This window comes from Hippocampus bargibanti, linkage group LG20 (assembly GCF_051943395.1).
Source record: "Hippocampus bargibanti isolate YZ-2025 linkage group LG20, ASM5194339v1, whole genome shotgun sequence".
In the NCBI taxonomy this organism is placed as follows: Eukaryota; Metazoa; Chordata; class Actinopteri; order Syngnathiformes; family Syngnathidae; genus Hippocampus; species Hippocampus bargibanti.
The window spans coordinates 12,711,984-12,732,323 of NC_142753.1; the positions used below are offsets into that span (position 1 = coordinate 12,711,984).

Sequence of the window (20,340 nt, forward strand, 5' to 3'; positions counted from 1 at the left end):
GACGCCTTCACACTCAGTTCTGCGGGCACGGTCGCATCAAATATGTCCATCAATTCAATTTCAAGTTGGCAAACCCAAAACGGGCGCCAAGGCCTTCTTGAAGGCGCTGGTCAAGGTCAGCGTTTTTGCAAACTATGATTGGCGAGTCACTAGCCAAACATATATCACAAGCCGCTATAGTCATAAAAGCATACTGGCCAGAGCTAGCGCACTGTATCGGTAGCTAGCTGCATAAGCAAATATATGATGTTGATTTAATAACAGTTTTGTCAACGCACAATGGCTGAAGGAGCAGCAGATATGGATTCGGTTGCAGATTTACTGTTAAAGTCATTTTCATGACGGACTTTTGAAGAAAAAAAATGGACATCGTTAAGAAAGGTGGCTCAGTTATTTCCTGTCTAATTGTATCCTCTAGTGGGGACCTGTAGCAAATCACGTCACACTTGTTTTCAGTCTGGATTGATTCAGACTTAGCACCACTGAAGGCCTAGAGCTAAAATCCACGGCCCAGAAGTATTGCATCAGCGTGAACAATTCATGAAGCCAAAATGCAGTGGCTAGCAAGTCTGCAGACACTTGCATGGAAGTGTGCGTCTTACTCGCCGCAAAACACAAGCGTGATCATCACAACCCAAGATTGGCTGCGTGCGTGTTCAAGTAGCTGTTGGGGAGACATCCCACCCTCCTACCCTCCCTCCAAAATGGAAATGAACACAACACAGCCTTCCAGATGTTGGGGTCTCCGAGAGGCTCCTCAAGACCCGGAGAAGAGAAAAGCTTCTTTGACTGAAAGCGCGTGCAGTGACCATGGGCGAGGGAACTGGGGCCTCTGTTATATAGATGTGAGAGAGGGAGAGAGAGAGAGAGAGAGAGAGAGAGAGAGAGAGAGAGAGAGAGAGAGAGAGAGAGAGAGAGAGAGAGAGAGAGAGAGAGAGAGAGAGAGAGAGAGAGAGAGAGAGTGTGTCTTAGCAACAGGAAGAACATTAACAGTGACATCCTGACTCCTCAGTTCAACTCATCTCGGGGGTCTTGGCTTGGATATTTTCATGCATGAGGTGTAAAGAAAATGGAGGAGTGGGGGTCTAAAAAGAGGGATATGCCCTGATATAATGACACGCTCGCTCGCTCGCTCGCTCGCTCGTCTGCCATTTCCATTCAAATGACTTTTCCTTGTCTTATGAGTAATGAGTAATGTCTGTATTTTGCTCATTTCACCGCGTCTGGCGTTTCTCTCTGACTCTGTGTTTGTCTCCCGCTGAGGTAAACACAACACGGCGATGATAGCGCATGCATTTCAGAAAGCTCCAAACACAAACATTGATTCTCCCCAGCCCGATCAGGCCCGATCAGTCCCGATCAGGCCCGTTCTCCTCCTCCCGAGCCACCGCTCCGCTCCGCTCCCTCTTCCTCACTTCCAGCCGGGCTATTCAGCTGCGATGATTGCAAACACGCGCGATGACAGCATCTCCCGGGGGCCGGCGGAGGGACCCCACTGATGCTTGAGAGTCTCCATCCTGTCGTCGCGTCGCGGGAAATGCGTCACTCTGGAGCCCCGGCGCTCTTTGGGAGGCTCCGGCAAGCCAAAGCGCCCTGTTTTTGGCTGAATAAAATGAAGTGCAAATTGGGCCGGGCTCGTTGGAACCGCTCGCTGCTTCCTCCCATTACGAGGCCAGGGCCAGCGCCGCGGAGGCATAAGCGTGAATACATTATCAAGTCGTGAGGAGACGGTCGGGGGGGGGGGGGGGGGGGGGGGGCTACAGAGGTCGCACCGACAGCTTCCAGGGTGCTCAGCCACGGATTAGTCATTTGTATTTCAAGAGCGAGCGAGAGGTGCAGTTCTACGGTGTTACACATGGCAACAGTTGCTAAGAATTGCGGCGGGCGACGGTCGACGCTGAGCTGAGCGCTTGCCAACAGCGGCCGGGATGCTTTGCGTATCCGCCAATCTCGGCTGATATTCATGAAAACCAGCGGCTGTGGCGAGCATAATCATGCCGGAACAGCGTGAGCACGGCGGAGATAAAATGTCACTGACATTTGGAATTCTAAGCAAGTCGTGAAGGTGCCAAAAGTTTCTTTTCCCTACGGAGCTTAAAACAATGCTTTGAGCTGGTTAAAAAGCAGAAATCCGCCCCCCCCCCTCCCTACCCGTGTCAACCTGTATGGGAGACACTGTGACCTGACTAACGGCTCCATTTTTACTTACTTGCTGAGGAAAAAAACATACGCGTGTCTAGTATTTCATTGTGCTGCTATTTTATTCACCAAATTTCACAAGTAAACATGAATACTTTGAACAACATATTTTTAGCAATAATCAAGTAAGAAAGCCACGATACTCTACGACAAAGAACATCTTTGTCGTAGAGTATCGTGGCTTTCTTGCTGTGTCAAATTGAATTTGTCCACAGCAACAAAAAAATGAATGTGTGTTCTTACGATGTATAACGTTGATAAAAATACATACAGTAAATGATATTACGACGAAAAAAAAACACGGTAAAATGTTTCAAAATTAAATTTCACTTGAGCGGAATCTTTCTTCTCGGAACTTTTGTTTCTTCGCGAGACTTTTTCGCACGGACGTGTTTTCTCCGTTGTGAACTTCGTTTTCTACAAGTAGCGATATTTGCTTTCATTAACATGACCGCTAATATTTAATGACGAAAACGGAATCGAGAATATGTCAATATTATATTGAACAATTTTTGCGTTTCCTCTACAAACTTTCTTGTATGCCGTACACGTCTAAAAAGTGTTCAAAGATGGTCCGGAATAGGGCAAAATGATGGCGGTTGACAGGTATGCGCCACCTCAACTTAAGCTTTCGATGCCTTGACCTTCATCGTGACATATTTCCACAGTGTGTTTTCCCACAATGTGCCCCAAAAATGGAATGATCTCAATTGATGATTAGGGGAGCTGTTCTATCATAAATGATGACAGTCTATCTTGGTATTAAGATAGCGACTAGCTATCTATTTGCCATCGAATAGTTATCTATTAACTATGTAATCGCTATCTTATGCTATCTATTATATATCTATTAGCTGTCTAGTTGGCTGGCTAGCTATCTAGTGTTAGGTTACTAAAATATTACAGGCTAATATTAGCACTAGGTAGCTATCTATTAGCTAGCTGGCGTTCTATTGATTTGAGTTACTTCCGGGTTGAGTCAAGCCGACGCGTGTGGCTGTCGCTGCTCACCCACAGACTAACTTGTCAAGTGACCTTGAGAGTTTTAAAAGCTGCTTATAAATGAAATGTATCATTATTAAGACCTTCAACCTTTTGGGGGGGTTGATTTTGTTTTGATTCAGTGTGACTGAAATCTCGTAATATTGTAACCTACCAAATGTAGCGTATTTTCCTGTGTATTTTCCGCTAGCATTTCCCACAGCGACAAGAGCAAGACCTTTTTTTGTGTTTATGATCCTCCCGACGCATTTAATGCTGGTGATTTTCTGCAGGACTGAGAGAGGGCTCCCCCTCGTCACCCAGAAAAGCCAAAGGCGCCAGAGGCGCCAGAGCAGACAGCTTCAGCTCCGCAGGAGGAGAGGTTTGTCATGTAACAAACAAACAAACAGCAAAGAGTATGATGTCTCGTGACTCATTGTCTCTCGTCACCAAAGCAACTATTATCACCAAGCCAAATATGCTCTCAAGTTCTGAGTAATATTTTGTGATATTTGACCAATTTCCATTTCACTATCTTGTCTACCTCGTCAGATTTTTATATCCGTGACTTTTGTTCACACCTGCTTGGTAGAATTTAGTAAAATTATCACTGCAAGGACTTAAAAGTGGAGTAAATTTACAACATTACATCAATATATTTTGGATTAATTCATGATTTATTTTAGCATTAGCCTAATTTATAAAATCAATGATAAATGTTCTATGGATTATTGTAATATAGATACATTCTTTATTTGTGTTTATTTAAGAAAATACAAGGGGGAGCACCTGGAAAAAAAAAATCTCGATTTTAAAATCGTAATCACAATATTTGAGGGAGAAAAATCCATGACAATTATTTGTCCATTTTTTTCCTATTTTTCTGGGCCTTTTATCAAATTCTGTATGTTTTCCAGAATTACCATATTACATTTTAACATCCAACACCCCCCCCCCCCCCCAATAAAAATGAATAAGGGGAGCTGAGGCCTTCCTTCACCACAGCAATCGCTTGCATTCACCTCATTGGCAGCAGATCAGTAGCGGAGATTTTTCTCGACTTCATCTCGTTATTCATCCGATTGTTTTCGTGTAACCATCGACACGGTCACTGCGGCATTCCTATCATGCTCCCAGCCATCCTCTTGTGTCTGTTCCCGGGCGGGAGGCACTTTGATTTTCTGGCGGCGCTGATGAGTCGCCTGATGGAGTCGGCTGATGGAATGCCATGGCAACGGCTGACACCTGGCTACAGTTCATCCCAGCTCCTTTCTCCTTCCCCCGCCCCGCCCCGCCCCTCCTTCTCCATCCCCCACCTCGCTGCGTCTGACTCCCTTTACACTGGAAAACATTCGCCTGGATGGGCGCAAAGCCACTGTGAACAAATAATGGGAGCACGCCAATTTACATGAAAAAAAAAAAAAAAAAAAAAAACAGTTTATGAGTCGCAGTTAGAAACGTCTCCTTGTAGCCCCCCCCCCCCCCCCCTCTATAGCTCCTTCACCCTCCCCATATAACATTTGCCAAGATTTTATTGAAGGAGCGGCGGGATTGGGCGGCGTGTCTGGTTGTGGATCACACACACTCATGTTCCCCCCTTTCTCACATACTCAAAGTCTGCAAGGCTGTGATGTACTTTTGGCTCAACGTTGCGCAGCCAAAACAAATCAATGTTGCCATTTCGCATCGCAGCCTTCCAACCGGTGGCTTTCAATGTCTTCTAGCGTTTGCCTCAATTGGCTCATTGGCGCTGAGTTTCAAAAGTTCATGCAACTGACATTACCAAACTGAGAAATGATACTTTCTGTTCATCATCAAAAATGTATAATGGATAAAATCAATACATACAAAATAAAAAGAAATAAAGAAAAGCATGGATAGGACAGAATAAATCAATAAATACATGGAAAAATGCAATAAAAACATATAAGTAAAAAAAATCAATAAAATAATTGATAAATAAAGAAACAAAATAATATAAATACATAAAACTTCTGTCGGGCGAAAAATGTACATTGCGGAGTTGCACCTTGCGCGACAATCATTAGCTTTGCGCCTGAGCTAATGCTAAATAGCATCGACTGTATGTCGCAATGCTTTTTAAGTGACAGGTTGATAATAAATAGTGGAGATTTAAATGTAAACAAACAATATAACAGTCAATGTGGTGATATATTCTTTATCCTGTACAGAGGACGGCTGATATTAGTGACGCACCGATGAGACATGGCGATTTTGCTGTATGTTTTATACTCCCCCTCCCAGGCGAAAGGAAAGGAACTTTGAATTTTGCGACGCGAGTATTAATCTAACAGCTCGGGCAGAGCCCTTTCATTTCCCTGGTGCGTTAACCAATGTCAAGGTTGAGTTTGGTGTCAAAGAAAAACTCGGGAATGAACAGAAATGGCAACATCGGCAACCTTTGAATGCAGTCAAGTCATCGGAAGTCTTCCCAGAAGGGTGGAAGCTTCATGGACGCATACTTGCCTTCCATTTAGCTCATGCATAAACGGAGGTCTCAAAAAAAGAAAGTGTTGTGTTTGCCGTTTTATGCAAAGAGACGTCACAAATCATCCATCAAAGTTTGCCCAAGCAAATGCCCTGTCGCTTTGCTACTTTGAGTACTTTCTCAGTACAGATATTCCTTGAGTTTGACGCGTGTGGGATTAAAGCGCCAAAAAGTAGCAAAAGTGTGGATTGGGTGGCTCATAAAAAGTCAGAGAGCAAGTCATATTTACAACCAGGAAGAACTCAAGCCAGAATGGTACAATTGCCACGTGGAAACAGGCACGCAATATTACTTTGGCCTATTTGTTTGTCTATATGTTATAAAGATAATGGATTACACAGGCATGACATTGCTAATTGCGCACGTGCGGACAATTTTGTTTTTTTGATGGGACTACTTTTATATGATCACTTGTTTTGGTTGTTTGAAAAGGAGAAAATAAACAGTGTGTTGTGTTGTGTTGTGTTGTGTTGTGTTGTAGTCTCTGGTTGGCACAGATTCTCGTAGACAGAAGTCCAACCCAGAGGAGCCGCAAGTATTCATCAACATGAACAAATGACATCCTCAGGGACTCACGCTAGCAGGTCCGACCACAGCGCATTTTCCTGCGGGCCAACAATCACGTGACTGTTGACTGCTTTGGACCGAGCAGCATTTATTTCTTCATTTTCAATTAAACACACACACACAAGAAAGGAAAATGGCCGAGGGAAAAACAAAAACCATCAGAAAAATGGAGTTCAAATTTGCCTGGAAGTGTGATGTGTTGATGTGCTGGATGCTCTTCTCTTACTAAATAAATCAATACGCAAACAAAGAGCAAATCAAGACATCAAATACAATACAATACAATCAAATTGAATACAAAGAAAAAAAAGGATTAAAATAAGGACATTGATATATTAATAAATAACAGAAATTAAAATGAATATAAGAAAATTAAGTAAAAAAAATAAAAGAATAAATAAATACATTTATTAATTAATAAAATAGAATACAAATAAAATAATAAATTAATTAATCAATAAAATAACAAATACAACAAAAATAAAATGAGATGAAATACCACGAAATAAATAATAAATGGTTGCACAAAAGTGGACCAAAAAAAAAAAAAAAAAAACAATAAAAATAAAAGACAAAAGCAGATGTCATGGAGAAAATGTTGCGTGTTCCGACCCAGCCCTTGACCAGTCAATGTGCCTTTAAAAGCTGCAGGGCGGAATTTATGTTGGCAAAATATTGCACTCGAGAGGTTTTTTTCTTCCTGTTCGCTCGTCTATAATGAGAACACCCAGCCGACATTTACCTGCATGAGTTTGAGGCTGAAAGAAAAATGTCCATAAGCGGCAGTCCCTCAAACTGCCACCTTGGATGGTGAACACTGAAATAATCCACGGTCAACAAAGTTGTCTGGATCATGTCCTTGAAAGATTGAGATGCCTATTCTAAACGAAGAATGGCCACCGTGTTGCCGCCTATCATGTGTGTCATGTGTTTAGTCGCTGTTTGCAGTGACTTAACACGGGATTTAGCCTGTCACAACGCGGGACGTCGTCGCAGGCCCTTTCTGGCCTCTGTGAAGGTTGTTTTCAGTTATCGCCACGATGGCGGCGTTCTACGTGGCCGCTCCAAAGCAAAGCAAATCTGTCAACCTCATGTTTCTTGCGACGTTTTTCCAAGCGCAGAAATGGCTTGGAAGCAGGAGCCAAATTTCATCTGGACTGTGCATGGCCGACTGCCAACTCTTAATGAGCAAAACCAAGGTCTTAAAAAAAACAAAAAAAAAAAAAAACGGCAACGCTTTGGCAGTCGTTAAAGCGCGGAACCCCCCCGTTGGGTGCGGCTCATTTTCAGTGACATGCAATATTCGGCCTCATTAGCTTTCCATACAAATTTCAGACCAGCCGCTAACTTCACCATCATGATAAAATATTCATACAGGAGCAGATGATGATCGAGGCGGGGGGGTGGGGGGTGTACGATGGGTGCTCATCACTCCTGTTCATATTAAAAAAAACAACCTCAAATAAGTCTCACCTCCGAGAACGTAGGTGGCACTGAAATTATCTTGGAGAGCGAGCGGTGTGCTCACATATCCTGACTCTCTGCTATTGAAACTAGTTTACATGCTAATGTGCTAACATGACACGGAGCAAAAATGTTGCCTAATAAATACGGCCATCATTTTTTGATGGCCGCTCAATCAAGCTACAGCCTATAATGTTCAATGACATGCACGGTCCAAGCTGGTGCCAGTCAGAACTAGCCAGCCACGCAATGAAGGAGCAGCCGAGTGCTTTGTTGCACGTCATTTTAAATCCATATGCGACGGCTGCGCATTTGCATGAAAGAGAGTCCGCGAGGTGGAGATCCCAAAGGAGCGCTTCCCAGGCCAGAGACCCTCACATCTTCTGTCCCACGCCAATCCGCTTCAATTCCGAGCCGCGGCAGTTCCACATATGCACAAACTTGTAGGTTTTGTTGAACATTTTAGCCTTTGGATAAATCATGCTTGACTCTGTCTTCCATTTTGGAAGTGCGTGGCCCAACCCTGGTACCAAATCGCTTTTCTCATCGCTGACTTTGTCCCTAAACGACGTACGTAGTGTACGTCTAGTCATGGCGCAAAGCCGTGGACCACGTGCGCCGCAAGGCCCGTCATGCTTTCAGAATCAGAATCAGAATCACCTTTGTTGCCAAGTATGTAGAACACACACGCTGCACTAGTATCGTTGTCAAAAAAAAACTGCTAAGTGGCACTATACAGTTGCATTTTGGCTACTTTCCACAACTTATCGCCATGTGCTGCCCATTAATGGCCGTTTTTTGCCCAGCGAGCGCCGAGGAGACGGCCCGGCTGAGGGCTTTTCTTCTGTGGCCAATCTGTTTAGGATTAGTGGCATAACGAGCTGACACCACCGCATCCAACTGGGGAAAGGGGGACGGGGGGGACGGGACCGTGTGCGAGCGTCGTAGCCGATCCTTGTTTGTGTTATTCAAAGTCGGTAGGATCCAATCTTCTTCGCACACAGGAGCTTTCTTTTGGTCAGCCACGATGATGGCAATCTCCAAGATGGGACAAAGTAGGCTCCCTGCTGCCATGCGTGATGTCATGTCTAGTCGACAGCAACGGCGAGGCTCTTGTAGAACTGGACCATGTTTGTGGAGAAAAAAAAGTTGGCTCTGAAAGAAGCAGCTTGATGTTGTGGAGACTGGAGAGGTTCTGGCTCTCACGCTTTTTCTGCAGCACAGAGGTGTAAATGTTCTTTTTTCAGGCAAAAGGAATCAGAAACAGCTGTTGTTGGACACTCCGCTTTTCTATATTGCTTCGCCCAATTATTAGGATCACTCTCGGATTGGGAGACTTTGTGTTCAGGTGCTTTTCCCGTACTTTTCAGTCAATGAGGAATCCCACAAGGTCCATCCATTAACTCGTTCAATGCTGATGTGGAAAATGTATCCACTCCAGTGCTGGGGTTTTTGTCATTTTCACTCCAATTCCAGGACCCGCAAAATATGGAGTTTTTAGGACTACATCAACGTTCAATGCAGCCGAAGAAACCTTTGATTCTCACATATCTGAAATTCACACTATGATTACTGGCTAGCTAGATATATGACCAGATAACTAATCGCTAGCCAATAGATAGCTAATGGATATCTGGCTGTCTATCTATCTATCTATCTATCTATCTATCTATCTATCTATCTATCTATCTATCTATCTATCTATCTATCTATCTATCTATCTATCTATCTATCTATCTATCTATCTATCTATCTATCTATCTATCTATCTATCTATCTATCTATCTATCTATCTATCTATCTATCTATTTGGTTTAAAACAGATTCTTATCTTACAGACAGTCTATTGTCTGTGTTCAAATACCTGACATGTTTCGGCGTCTACTTCCGCCTTCGTCAGAGTGTCACCGACACGAAAATACACTTTCTGTAAGATAAGAATCTGTTTTAAATTAGATATCAAGTAGACAGGATGAACGTAATACAACTATGTATCTATTTGAGTTACTTCCAGGTTGAGTTCACGCTGGCGCATGTGGCTGCCGCTGCTCACCCACAGAAAATATGTATCCTGTGACTGTAAAGTGACCTTGAGAGTTTTGAAAGGCGCTTATAAATGAAATGTATTATTATTATTATTATTAAACTCTTACTTTGCACATCCTCCCCTGCCCCCCTCCCACATTGTCACTCAGCCGTGAGTTTTGCTCACCTCGCCAGCAGAGTCGATGGCGTCTTCGCCGCCAAGCGAGTCACGCGGCGCTCCGAACGTGTCATTAGCAAAGGCGGGGGATGCTTATTAAGGATGAGAAAGACGACAGGGCGACTTGTGTGTCTTTGATTTTTTGTGTTTCTCAGCACAATGGAGTAAGTGGAGCTCTCTGAAATCATGGTGGGAATGAAATATCTGAGAGGAGGGAGCGGCATATGGGAGAGTGGGGGGGGGCAGTATAAAGGAGACTCACACGCTGAAAAAAAGCCTGTGGTTTTTACCTCACTATTGTGTTCTGTGACTAGCGGATGCTGCTGTGAGCGTGCGTATGCAGCGGCTGCAAGGCCCTCCTTCTCTCATTTGCTTGCCAAGGGTGAAAAGTCAACAAAGTTAGCCGAGGATTCAGTGCACTGACGCGGGTGTATCTGCGGGCGCGTCGCCCATTTCAATTCTTCCATTCATTTGCCAATGTGGGAGGAAGCTGGAGGACAGCCACCTGGGGACGAGGCGTCCGTGCAAAATCCGCACAAGAAGGACAGAGTTGGAATCAAAGTGTGAGGCGGACATGCTAAGCGGTCCAAATGAGCGTTTTTTGTTGTTGTTTTTTTTCCCTCCTTGACTCGGTGGACCAAAGTCTTGCGTCCGGTCCGCCCATTTGCATTCCACGTGAGGCTGAGGGTGGCTTTTCTCAAAATGGCCACCCGCCATCAGCATGGGAACTTGTCCTTTTCCACCCTGCGCCTCTTGCTACTATCTCCGGGGCTAATCTGCAGCCGCGCTATTACAAGTCGGCGCGTTTGGCAAGCGATTTGGAACATCAACACCATCAATCAAGCGGGCGGGCGGGCGATGGGGCCGAGCAGCTGGCTCAAGCATCCTGTGCCGCTGATGGACGATTTGTCAGCGGGCAAAAAACCCGACGGTCCGCCGCTGCGGACAACAAGACGCGTTTTGTATTTTGACGCTTCCTGTCTGTGCGGCGCCGGTCCGCAAAAATCACAAGGCAGTAAAAATGAGCGTGCTTCGCGAGCTCGTCAAACAGATGAGCTCACAAAGAGAGAGGAAATTCCCTCCGATGACGACGCGCGCTTCAGGCGCTTCTCCGACTTGTCCGAAGAGCCCAAACCAAAGTGCGGGGAAGTTCCTTCCTTGCTCTTGTGCGGCTCGGAATGGCGCTCACCGCGGCAACGTGCGTGCGCAAGCGCGCTCAGGACGCCGTCGCAGTCACGCCAGCCTTCCGAGTGGCTTTTGGCCGAGTCGCTGGAGCGCCAGACCGCCAGCTGCACCGGCGGCTGCCCTTTCCCACTTTAATCAGCCCAGGTCACCCACAATCAAGACGCTGATGATGCACATGTGTGCGTCTGAAGCTTCGGACTTCTTGCTTTCCCGCTGCGCATAGAAAGCACTTTTTCACTGCCATTCGCCAATGGATTTGGCAGTTGAAAATGGGACGTCCGGCGCCATTCCCCAATTCGTTGGGGTTTTGTTTTTTCATGCTTGGGTGCCGATAAAGCGCCGGCCATGGCCTCTGGCAAAGTTTTTTTCTTTTCCACAAGGGGGCAGCATTTCCCTTTTTTGTTTGCTCTTCAGCTGTTGTTAAAGCGCTCTGTCAACCAATATGGATGTCTTGCATTGTATTTTGCTCATTGCTCATATAACTACGGACCCATATCATTTAGGAATTAATTCTCTTCTTTTCCTTATGAAAGTAGAGAGTCTAAGCTTTCTAACGCTGTATGTATCAAATGTTTATGTCATGCTAAAACTCAATACAGACGCTCCCCTACTTACAAACATTCGACTTACGGACAACGGTACAAACGAACATTTTTGTCGTAACAGATGTCGTCTTCTCACCAGTTGTACATGTACATATCTGTATAGAGCATATATTTTATTAAATGTTTATTTTTCAGTATAAAGCAATACATGTGACTTATACAAGCCTCAAACGTGCACATATGAGCCTTAAACATACTTATATAAGCCTTAAACATAAATTTCAGACAAAATATAGCACTGAAGCAATTTACGAACAAATTCACCTTACGAATGAACCATTTCAAACAGATTCTTTTCTTACAGACAGTGTATTTTAGGTGTTCAATTACCTGACATGTTTCAGAGTGTCACGGATGTTGACATCCGTGACACTCTGACGAAGGCGGAAGTATACGCAGAAACATGTCAGGTAATTGAACACCTAAAATACACCGTGTGTAAGAAAAGAATCTGTTTGAAATTAGATAGTAGACAGGATGAACGTAAGAAACTATTACGAATGAGTGTTCCGAACGTATCTCGTTCGTAAGTTGGGAAGCGTCTGTATTCTGTGGGTCCAAGAGTGACAATGACAAAAACCCTGGCACTGGAGTGCACACATTTTTGCAACGTCCGCAGTGAATGAGTTCAACTTTATTTGCCTCTCAATTATTTTCCAACATCCCACTCCAAACTACATTGGAACTTGTGTTTTTTATTTTGGTTACCTTTTGATTGTGAAATGATCGCTGTCGCCAAGACAAAATCAACAGGTGTGTTTTGCTAAAGCGCTAATCATGACACCTCTTTCCCTGAGCAAGCTGAGCAAACACACAACGGCTGGCGCAGCCGAATGGATGGCGTCCCGCTCCCGAATCACCAAGACCTGACGGATGGCTGAGAGATGCCCCCCCCACCCCCCTCAAACACCAGGTGACCACCAGCATTGGTGTCTTGAAGCCCTAACTACTTAATAAGTAGCTGTCCCGGGTTTCCTGGACATTGTCCAGACCCCGTTGAGGCCCCCTTCCCAAAAGCCCACGGAGGACTTCATTTATCAATCAGACCAATCACAGACTTTTCCGGGGCTTGCGACGGCCACATGCGGGGGATTAAGCGCACGGGATTCCGTGGGCAGAATGTCCCTCAGAAATTTGGGAAAATCAACAATGAATTAGAACGCGGCGGCTTGATATTTGAAACTCAATCAATGTCAGAATCAAAATCATCTTGATTGGCCAAGTATGTAGTCCACACAAGGAATTTGTCTTTGGTAGAACACGCTGCACTAGTATCACCATAAAAAAAGACAAAGTATCGAGGACACTAATAAAGGCTAATCTAATCTAATCTAATCTTAGAGAGTTAATTGCTAGAGGGAAGAAGCTTGGTGCACATTGACCGATAGCGCCTGCCTGAGGGGATTCACGGGAAAAGGCGGTGAGCAGTGTCCAGTAGGATTTTCCGTAACCTTGTCTTGATTCTTGCAGCGTGCTAGTCCTCCAGAGTGGGAATTCTTTTTTGCGCCGTCCTGACTGTCCGTTAAAGTGGGATTTTGTCCATTTTTGTGGCGTCCCCGAACAGACCCAATGGGATTCCCCACACTTGTATCAAGTCAAACATCATGCTCCATGCCCGCAACCCTCACGCTCCAACGTTTGAGTCACGCTGCACCGCCGATGGATGTTTGCGCCCGCAAAACTCAAAGCGCAGCATTAGCGTTAGCCGGCCGAAGCCAGCCGCTCATTTTGGAATCCAGACAGAAAGCGAGAGGTGACCTCTGGCATCTCCTCATTTGCATCCCCACCGGCGGCGAGCGTGACGGCCGTCCAGGAAGAGCCGAGCGGCTCTCGTCGGTCATCCGCTGACACCCGGCCGAGGAGCCGACGCTCTCTGAAATATCGAGCAAGGAAGAAAGGGAGGAGTTTTTGTCACCAAAAGGAAAGCCATGATAGATATGTCGGCAACGACGACGTGTAATGAGCTTCTGAAAATAGTCTGCGGACAACAAGGGTAAAAGGAGGCGGGGGATGTATTATTTATTTGGTGAGCAAACCTGACCTGCAAGCCTTCCAATTCAGGTGTGACCGGCGTTTGGCCGCATGTGCTTGTCAGTGTGCACAAAGGCCTCCTTTGACACGTCACAGCACAAAAGATGCACTTCAAGCTTCAAGCCGTGAAGGCAAAACAGGTCCGCGTGAATCACAGGCGGGCTCTTGACCCCGAATGCACTCCACCACATCGGTTATGATTCAAAAAGGATGTTTTTCACATTCATAATGTGTCTGTTTGATTTCTCAGGATTCTTCAGGATGATTCAGTGTCAATGAAAATCCGTTTTACCCAAAATTACCACATTTTGTTTTACCCAACTTAAGCTAATGACTTAGGCGTGAGGATAGACTTTGCAGATAATGGCTACTGAGCAATTAGAGTGCTTTTTGTCAGAGAGGGTTACCACCTCCGGTGAGAGCGCACGAGTGCCTTCCCGTACAGCATGAGACCGGAAAACGGACACGCTGCCATGATCAAACCGTGAGTACACATCACTGGAAAGAGCTGTGGTTTTGATGAAAACAAAATACTTTGGACTTCAGACTGCATTCAACCCCTGACAGGTTACAGACAAAAACGATCAAGAATGAATTTCCAGGCATTTTCTCCACTGTCATTTTGAAATGAGCATAACATAAAATCAAATAATCCTTCATTGCAACCTTTTAATGAATATTTCGATTGACATTTTCTCATGCTATTTTGGAACAGATTTTTTTTCAGTAAGCCTCTTGTATCAATATAGGGGGGTCATTGTTTCCAAAAGTCTCTCTGTCTCTCTCTTTCAGTTGGACCCCCCATATTCCATTTCTAGCATGCTGATAGCATTATTCAACGGGGTCCAGATAAAAACAAAATATGCAATTTAAGACCGAGTAGGGCTAAGCCGCCGATTTGGACAGGATTACCTGGAGGCCATACATACTGGAGGCATCAGATTGTAGTGTCATAAAGGACCATTAGCCTTTTGGCAAACTGGACCTCAATATATCAAACTTGAATTCCTCCTGACAGACGTTTCAATGAAGAGAGACTTTTGTACAGCAAACAGGAGACAAAATAGCCCGTTGCACTTTTATTTTCGGAGAGGATTTTCCAAATACGCACACCATTGATATCCGCCAAACAAGATAGTCTTGGAGTCCACCAAATAGACAATAGAGCAGACTTGCTGACTGCCTGGGATTGAATTTAATACAGGAGCTTGACAGACATATCCCGGAAGCGGAGTTTGATCCCCGCGGACTTCCTCTAGAGCATAGTTGACGTGTTCGTTTTGGATTTTTTTCCCGATGAATAAGACGGAGGCACTTGAACGCATCACTTACATTGCCTCTGAGACGACGTCTTTAAACATGATTGATTTCCTCAATTTCTCCTTTGCAGCTTTGAAAAGCAAATCTAATTTAATGGTGTATATATATATATACAGCATGTGTGAGGAATGGCGTTTGTGTGCCCATTCTAAAATGGTCCACACAAAGACTTTACAAGGCATAAAAAAGTAGAAATAGCCGCAATAGTCTATGGTCCCTCTCGTTTCATACTCCAAATCGTGCTTGTTAACAAGTCAATTGCCGATCTTTGAGTTTTTTTGGAACAAAGGACACACAATTGGATGTGTCCGTTGACCGCTCTAAAGTAATCTTTTCATTGTTGACATTCCAATTTCACATTGACAACAATGACACATTCTGTGTGGTCTCAGATACCACGAGGTCGAGGTTGTCCCCCCCCCCCCCCCCCAGGTAATGCAGAAGACACGGCAGACGACCGGCTGTCCTCCTCTGTCACTCTCTCTGACATGTGGAAGAAGAAGGCTCTCAATGAGATCCCTCAATGCGGTGCAGTCTCTCAACTTCTACCCTTCCCTTCACGGCGCACACTTCCCTGAGGCCACAAGCCTAACCAGTGATATCAAGAGTTGCAGAGTAGTTTCTATGGGGAGGGGCCTGGTGGTCTTATGTTGGAATCTTTTATCTGAGTCTGACGATGGATCTGTCCTTCCCCATGGGGCTTTGTCTCGGGACAGAAATGCCATGCTATGACTCAGACGCAAGCCGTAGTGGCTGGAGTCTGTGTGCGCTATGGCAGGCACCTTGTATCTACCTTTTGTAACACCCCCCCCCCCCCCCCCAGACCCTCATCCCCCCCTCCCCCTTCTTTTCTTTATAGAGACGAGAGACTACAGGCGCCAGCCGCAATGTAACTGCAGTCTCAGGTATGCTGGGCGGACGAGGAGGCCATTTCCCAGGGCTTCACCGGCAAACACTGAGTGACACTGGCACCACAGTCGGCTACAATCTCCAGAATGTTGCCAATTCACATCTCAGTTGACTAAAAAAGATTGACTTGTAGATAAAATACAATACATTCTGTCATGCTGGATCACAAGAATGTTTTCATTTGAATTCTATTCCCTCATATTAGAAATAAAGTGAAATAAATACATTCACATAAATTGTGTAAGTTTTAAATCTTGTCAGCTCAAAATCAGGTCCGTGAGATGTATAAAATACTAGTTGATGCATGGGGAACATTTTATTGATTGATATATTTCTCTTGATTTTGTATATTTATTGTATTTTTCACTTTAGTTCCTTTTCAGGAGTGCGTTATAGACCTGGAAGATTAACTAATTATCCCAGATACATCATTCAATCCCAGGGACCTATTTTATTCATGTATTCTAATCCATGAAAAATGGTGAGTGTGCAGGCCGGCGATATGAATTGCCAAGTTTCCGACGTTACGAACGAACGACGAAGGCACCGTATTTGCCGGGTACGTACGTGACGGGGCTGATTGTGAGCGTGAACGCGACAGAGGTGAGTTAGAACGCTCAAAAATTAAACACACAACAAAAAGAATGAGACACGTTGGATTTTTAAAGTGCACGAGATGACAAAACACACATTGTTTTTAAAACATGACCGGCGCTAATACTTATAATCGGGTCATAATCAAATGCTAACAGTAAATTAGCATCGACGACGGGAGTGATACAGTACTCCGTCAAATAACGAAAATTCACTCTCACGTGAGACAACAAGAGGCAAATAATTTCCCCCAGCCCGTGCTATGAATAAAGTACTTTATTACTGTCTATTAAAAAAGTGAAATCGTTAACTTCTTCTGTTTCTCTCCAAGTGCATACTCCACCTTTGTACGGCACCACACTGCCCCCAACAGGCCGAAACGCACAAGAACAGCGGGTAAATAAATAATTTGGTGTTCGTCGTTTTTCCAATGACGTACTTTCATTGTCATTTGCTATATTATTATTAGCCTTCTTACTTATATATTTTTTATCATTTTCGTTTTAATTTACATTTCAAGTTTAGTTTCCTACGATTGAAGGAGATTTCATTTCCTCAAATTTCAAGTATCCAAATGTAACGGAGTTGTGCACTAAGATTATTAAATTGTGACGGTAAGTGAGCAACGGCGCACAGTATGGCAGGAAGTCCCGCCCCTAGTAAGACGAAACCCGTGCGACTTCGCCCATCCCGTCGGCCATACTGTGTTGCAGCAATAAAAGAAATAAAAAGACACATCCACGCGTCTGGTGTTCTGAAGACGGCAGCAACGTGGAGCTCAAGACAGTCACTGTTGTGACACCCGTCACACAAAGACTCAACTGCGTGTTGTTGTTGTAACAATGCATACTCACGATTTCAATCTCAATCCAAACAACTTTGTATTTTTTTGCCTCTTTGCCCAACCCTACCTTAAAAGCATTTTTCCCCAAGGAAAAGTCAGTGGACCTCCAAAAATTACCACTTTTTGGTGTGTTTGTTATTCTTGACAGGCACCATTGTGGAGATTTTGGATTGCGATGGGCTGCAAAGTGCCTTAAGCATGCCAAACCTATTCTTGCAGCGATGAGTTTTCTTTAAAAGAGACATGCACAATTTTATGCTTTGATTACTAAAAATGAAATAAATAAATGCCACTATGTCAGTAATAATAAGAATACATTTAATGTCGAAGCGCCTTTCAAAACTCAAGGACACTATTTCTCAAACTGGCCCGAGGCTTTTCTCTGATTGCCTTTAGTTTGCTTTGCCTCCTAATGTTGTGGCGTTGTCTTGCGCAAAGGCTTAGAATAATTACAAAATAAAACATAATAAGTAGTTTAAAGCTCAAGCCTCAGCTCCATTAGTCAACAGACGACAGGAGCACTCAATCATTCCCATTGTGGTGCAAGTGGTTTTGTCATAAATTAGCTGTCTCATTCATCTACAGTGCATCTAATCTGCGGCGACCGCTTGGTGATTTGAGCAAGCCGATGGGATACAGTATGCGTCTGTTCCTCAAGGAAAAGCGGTTGCGGAGATGTGCCTGCTGAATTGTGTGCACATGTTTTCTGGAAGGAGCAAAAAGCCTGTAATGGCTTTCCAGAACAGGAGCGGTATGTGTGTACGTACAGTAGTAATGTTGCGATGGCTTCAAGGGAGGACACAATACACATTGTATTTTCTATTTTACAATACAGCTTTTTTGTTGTTTTTACCCATGTGTTTGCAAAACAGTAGAACAATTGGAACCCCTCACCACCCCTAGCATTCAAACCTAAGGAGAAATGATATGCTTCACTGCCTCTGGGTGGAAAGTGAACAACCATCCGAGTACAGCGAGAACATAGTCAAGAGCTGACGTTCAACATCCAAACCTTGAAGGATAAGGCAGTCTTCAAAGCAAAGACATTTGCTTCAGTAGACACGAATAAGAAATGTTGTGCATAGTCTCTTTGTCTTCCCTGGAATACCGTAAAAATATCAAAATAGCACAGGATTGCTTGTGTACTAACTCAAGAAATATTCCTACATAAAATAAACATTAAAAATTTTTATTTTATGTAGGAATATTTTTTTGGACTTGAATTAAAATAGTTTAAGTTTAATAAGAGAAAAAAAAAAGATGTGACTCAAATCATGGGTTTTCATTTGCAATTTAGAAATATTCTGCTGCAATGAATGTACTTTGGTTTATTTCAAACCGTTTAGCATACCTCGGCAATCGCGTGGAATAGGGCCCCATCACTTTAGAATGAAGCCCTCCTTCATTATGGTTTACATTGACACCGCAGTATATCGTTTAGCATTGTTTTACATTTGAGAATGAATAATGACTGTAAAACTTTACGTGTTTGACATTTTAACGTAATATGACGTGATTTTAGTACATTTCAAAAGTCAGCCTGACGTCAAAACATTCTAAATTTGAGGCGAAGCGCAGAGAAGTGCGCCGCGCCGCCATTGCGCAGCCAGCGCAGCCAGCGCAGCCGTGACCCGGCTGAAGGATTGTCAAATTTCCCACAATCCACTGCGCGCCGGCAGCTCTCCGTCTCCAGGCCGCCCTTTCGACATGTCGGACAAAAAGCAGAGCGGCGACCTCGGCCTCCTCGAAGAGGACGACGAATTTGAGGAATTCCCAGCTGAAGGTTAGCGATTCATGCGTTTTGACGTTGTGACGTCTATTTCTCTCTCGTTTTGCTGATTGTTAGCATCGTATGCGAACTCGGGCTATTAGCTAGTGAGTCAGCTCGCCTGGCTTCACGAGGCTAAAGCTAACAGTATTGAGCAATTTGCCCCTTACAAATCTAATTGAACGAATTGATCTAATGTCATACAACCAGTTGAATGCATACGCGATTTTTCCTTATGATGTTTTTGAAAAATGACTCGGGGATATTTTGTGAGGTTGTTTTTCCACGAAAATACGCTTGCTTCCTCCGGAACGTAAGCCCCTAACGGGGCCTAACCTCTTTTCGACCCGTTTTGGGTGCACTTAGACTGGACCGGTTTGGACGAGGATGAAGACGCTCATGTTTGGGAGGACAATTGGGACGACGACAACGTCGAGGATGATTTCTCCAACCAGTTAAGGTATTCCACGCTATTCTCTCTTTGCTGACGCGTTGTCATGTACTTTATGTCGAAATAATGTTCAGATGTCATCCCGTCTCATCTGTTCTCCAATTGAAATGATCAACCCTGCCTTCCAAAGAACACATTTTGATTTGACGAGTCATGCCATTGCCTTACACTGTAAGTCATTGTCGATTTGGGAGTGGCTATTCTATCAATTTCCATGCTTCCGCACAGTTCAACTTAGGTGCAGAATGTTTAATTCACAGACATAGTTTGCACAATGGCGAACTAAGTACTTACTAGTCTTACTGTGTGATTTCACACTCGACGGTGGAAAAATAGAACTTATTCAATTAGCGTGATTCGGTCCAGTTCTTGTCTTCCTTGCGTTGCACTGACTTCTCTTTTAGCTTCTCGAATGCCATTGCCACAGCTGCTGTGGCAATGGCAATGTGTTATTTGACATTGGCAATCACCAGAATCCTCTGTGCTTTCATTGACTCATTCTATTTTTCCTGCGGGCAGAGCGGAGCTGGAAAAACATGGTTACAAGATGGAGACCTCCTAAGTGGCCGACAAGATCCGCGTGGATAATCGGGACATTTCCATCTGACTATTCCAGGCTGACCACAGAGAGGAAGGAAGGGGACTAAGTTTTTGATTGTTTTTCATTTTCTAAGAATTGTTGACGGAAATAAAACACCAACTAACTGTAA

The 20,340-nt window shown here is 44.2% G+C and overlaps 1 protein-coding gene across 1 annotated transcript; it reads left to right on the plus strand.

Moving 5' to 3' along the window:
* Nucleotides 1–19,035: 19,035 nt before the first annotated feature.
* On the plus strand, nucleotides 19,036–20,340 carry sem1 (SEM1 26S proteasome subunit). Its single transcript, XM_089023341.1, has 3 exons — nucleotides 19,036–19,194; nucleotides 19,546–19,639; nucleotides 20,150–20,340. Exons 1-3 carry the CDS (start codon nucleotides 19,119–19,121, stop codon nucleotides 20,190–20,192), a joined length of 213 nt encoding a protein of 70 aa, XP_088879467.1. The 5' UTR covers nucleotides 19,036–19,118; the 3' UTR covers nucleotides 20,193–20,340.

Coding starts and splice junctions, on each gene's coding strand:
- sem1 (XM_089023341.1), top strand. CDS start 19,119: ATGTCGGACAAAAAGCAGAGCGGCGACCTCGGCCTCCTCGAAGAGGAC. Junction 19,195..19,545: donor TGAGGAATTCCCAGCTGAAG/GTTAGCGATTCA, acceptor GGGTGCACTTAG/ACTGGACCGGTTTGGACGAG. Junction 19,640..20,149: donor GATTTCTCCAACCAGTTAAG/GTATTCCACGCT, acceptor TCCTGCGGGCAG/AGCGGAGCTGGAAAAACATG.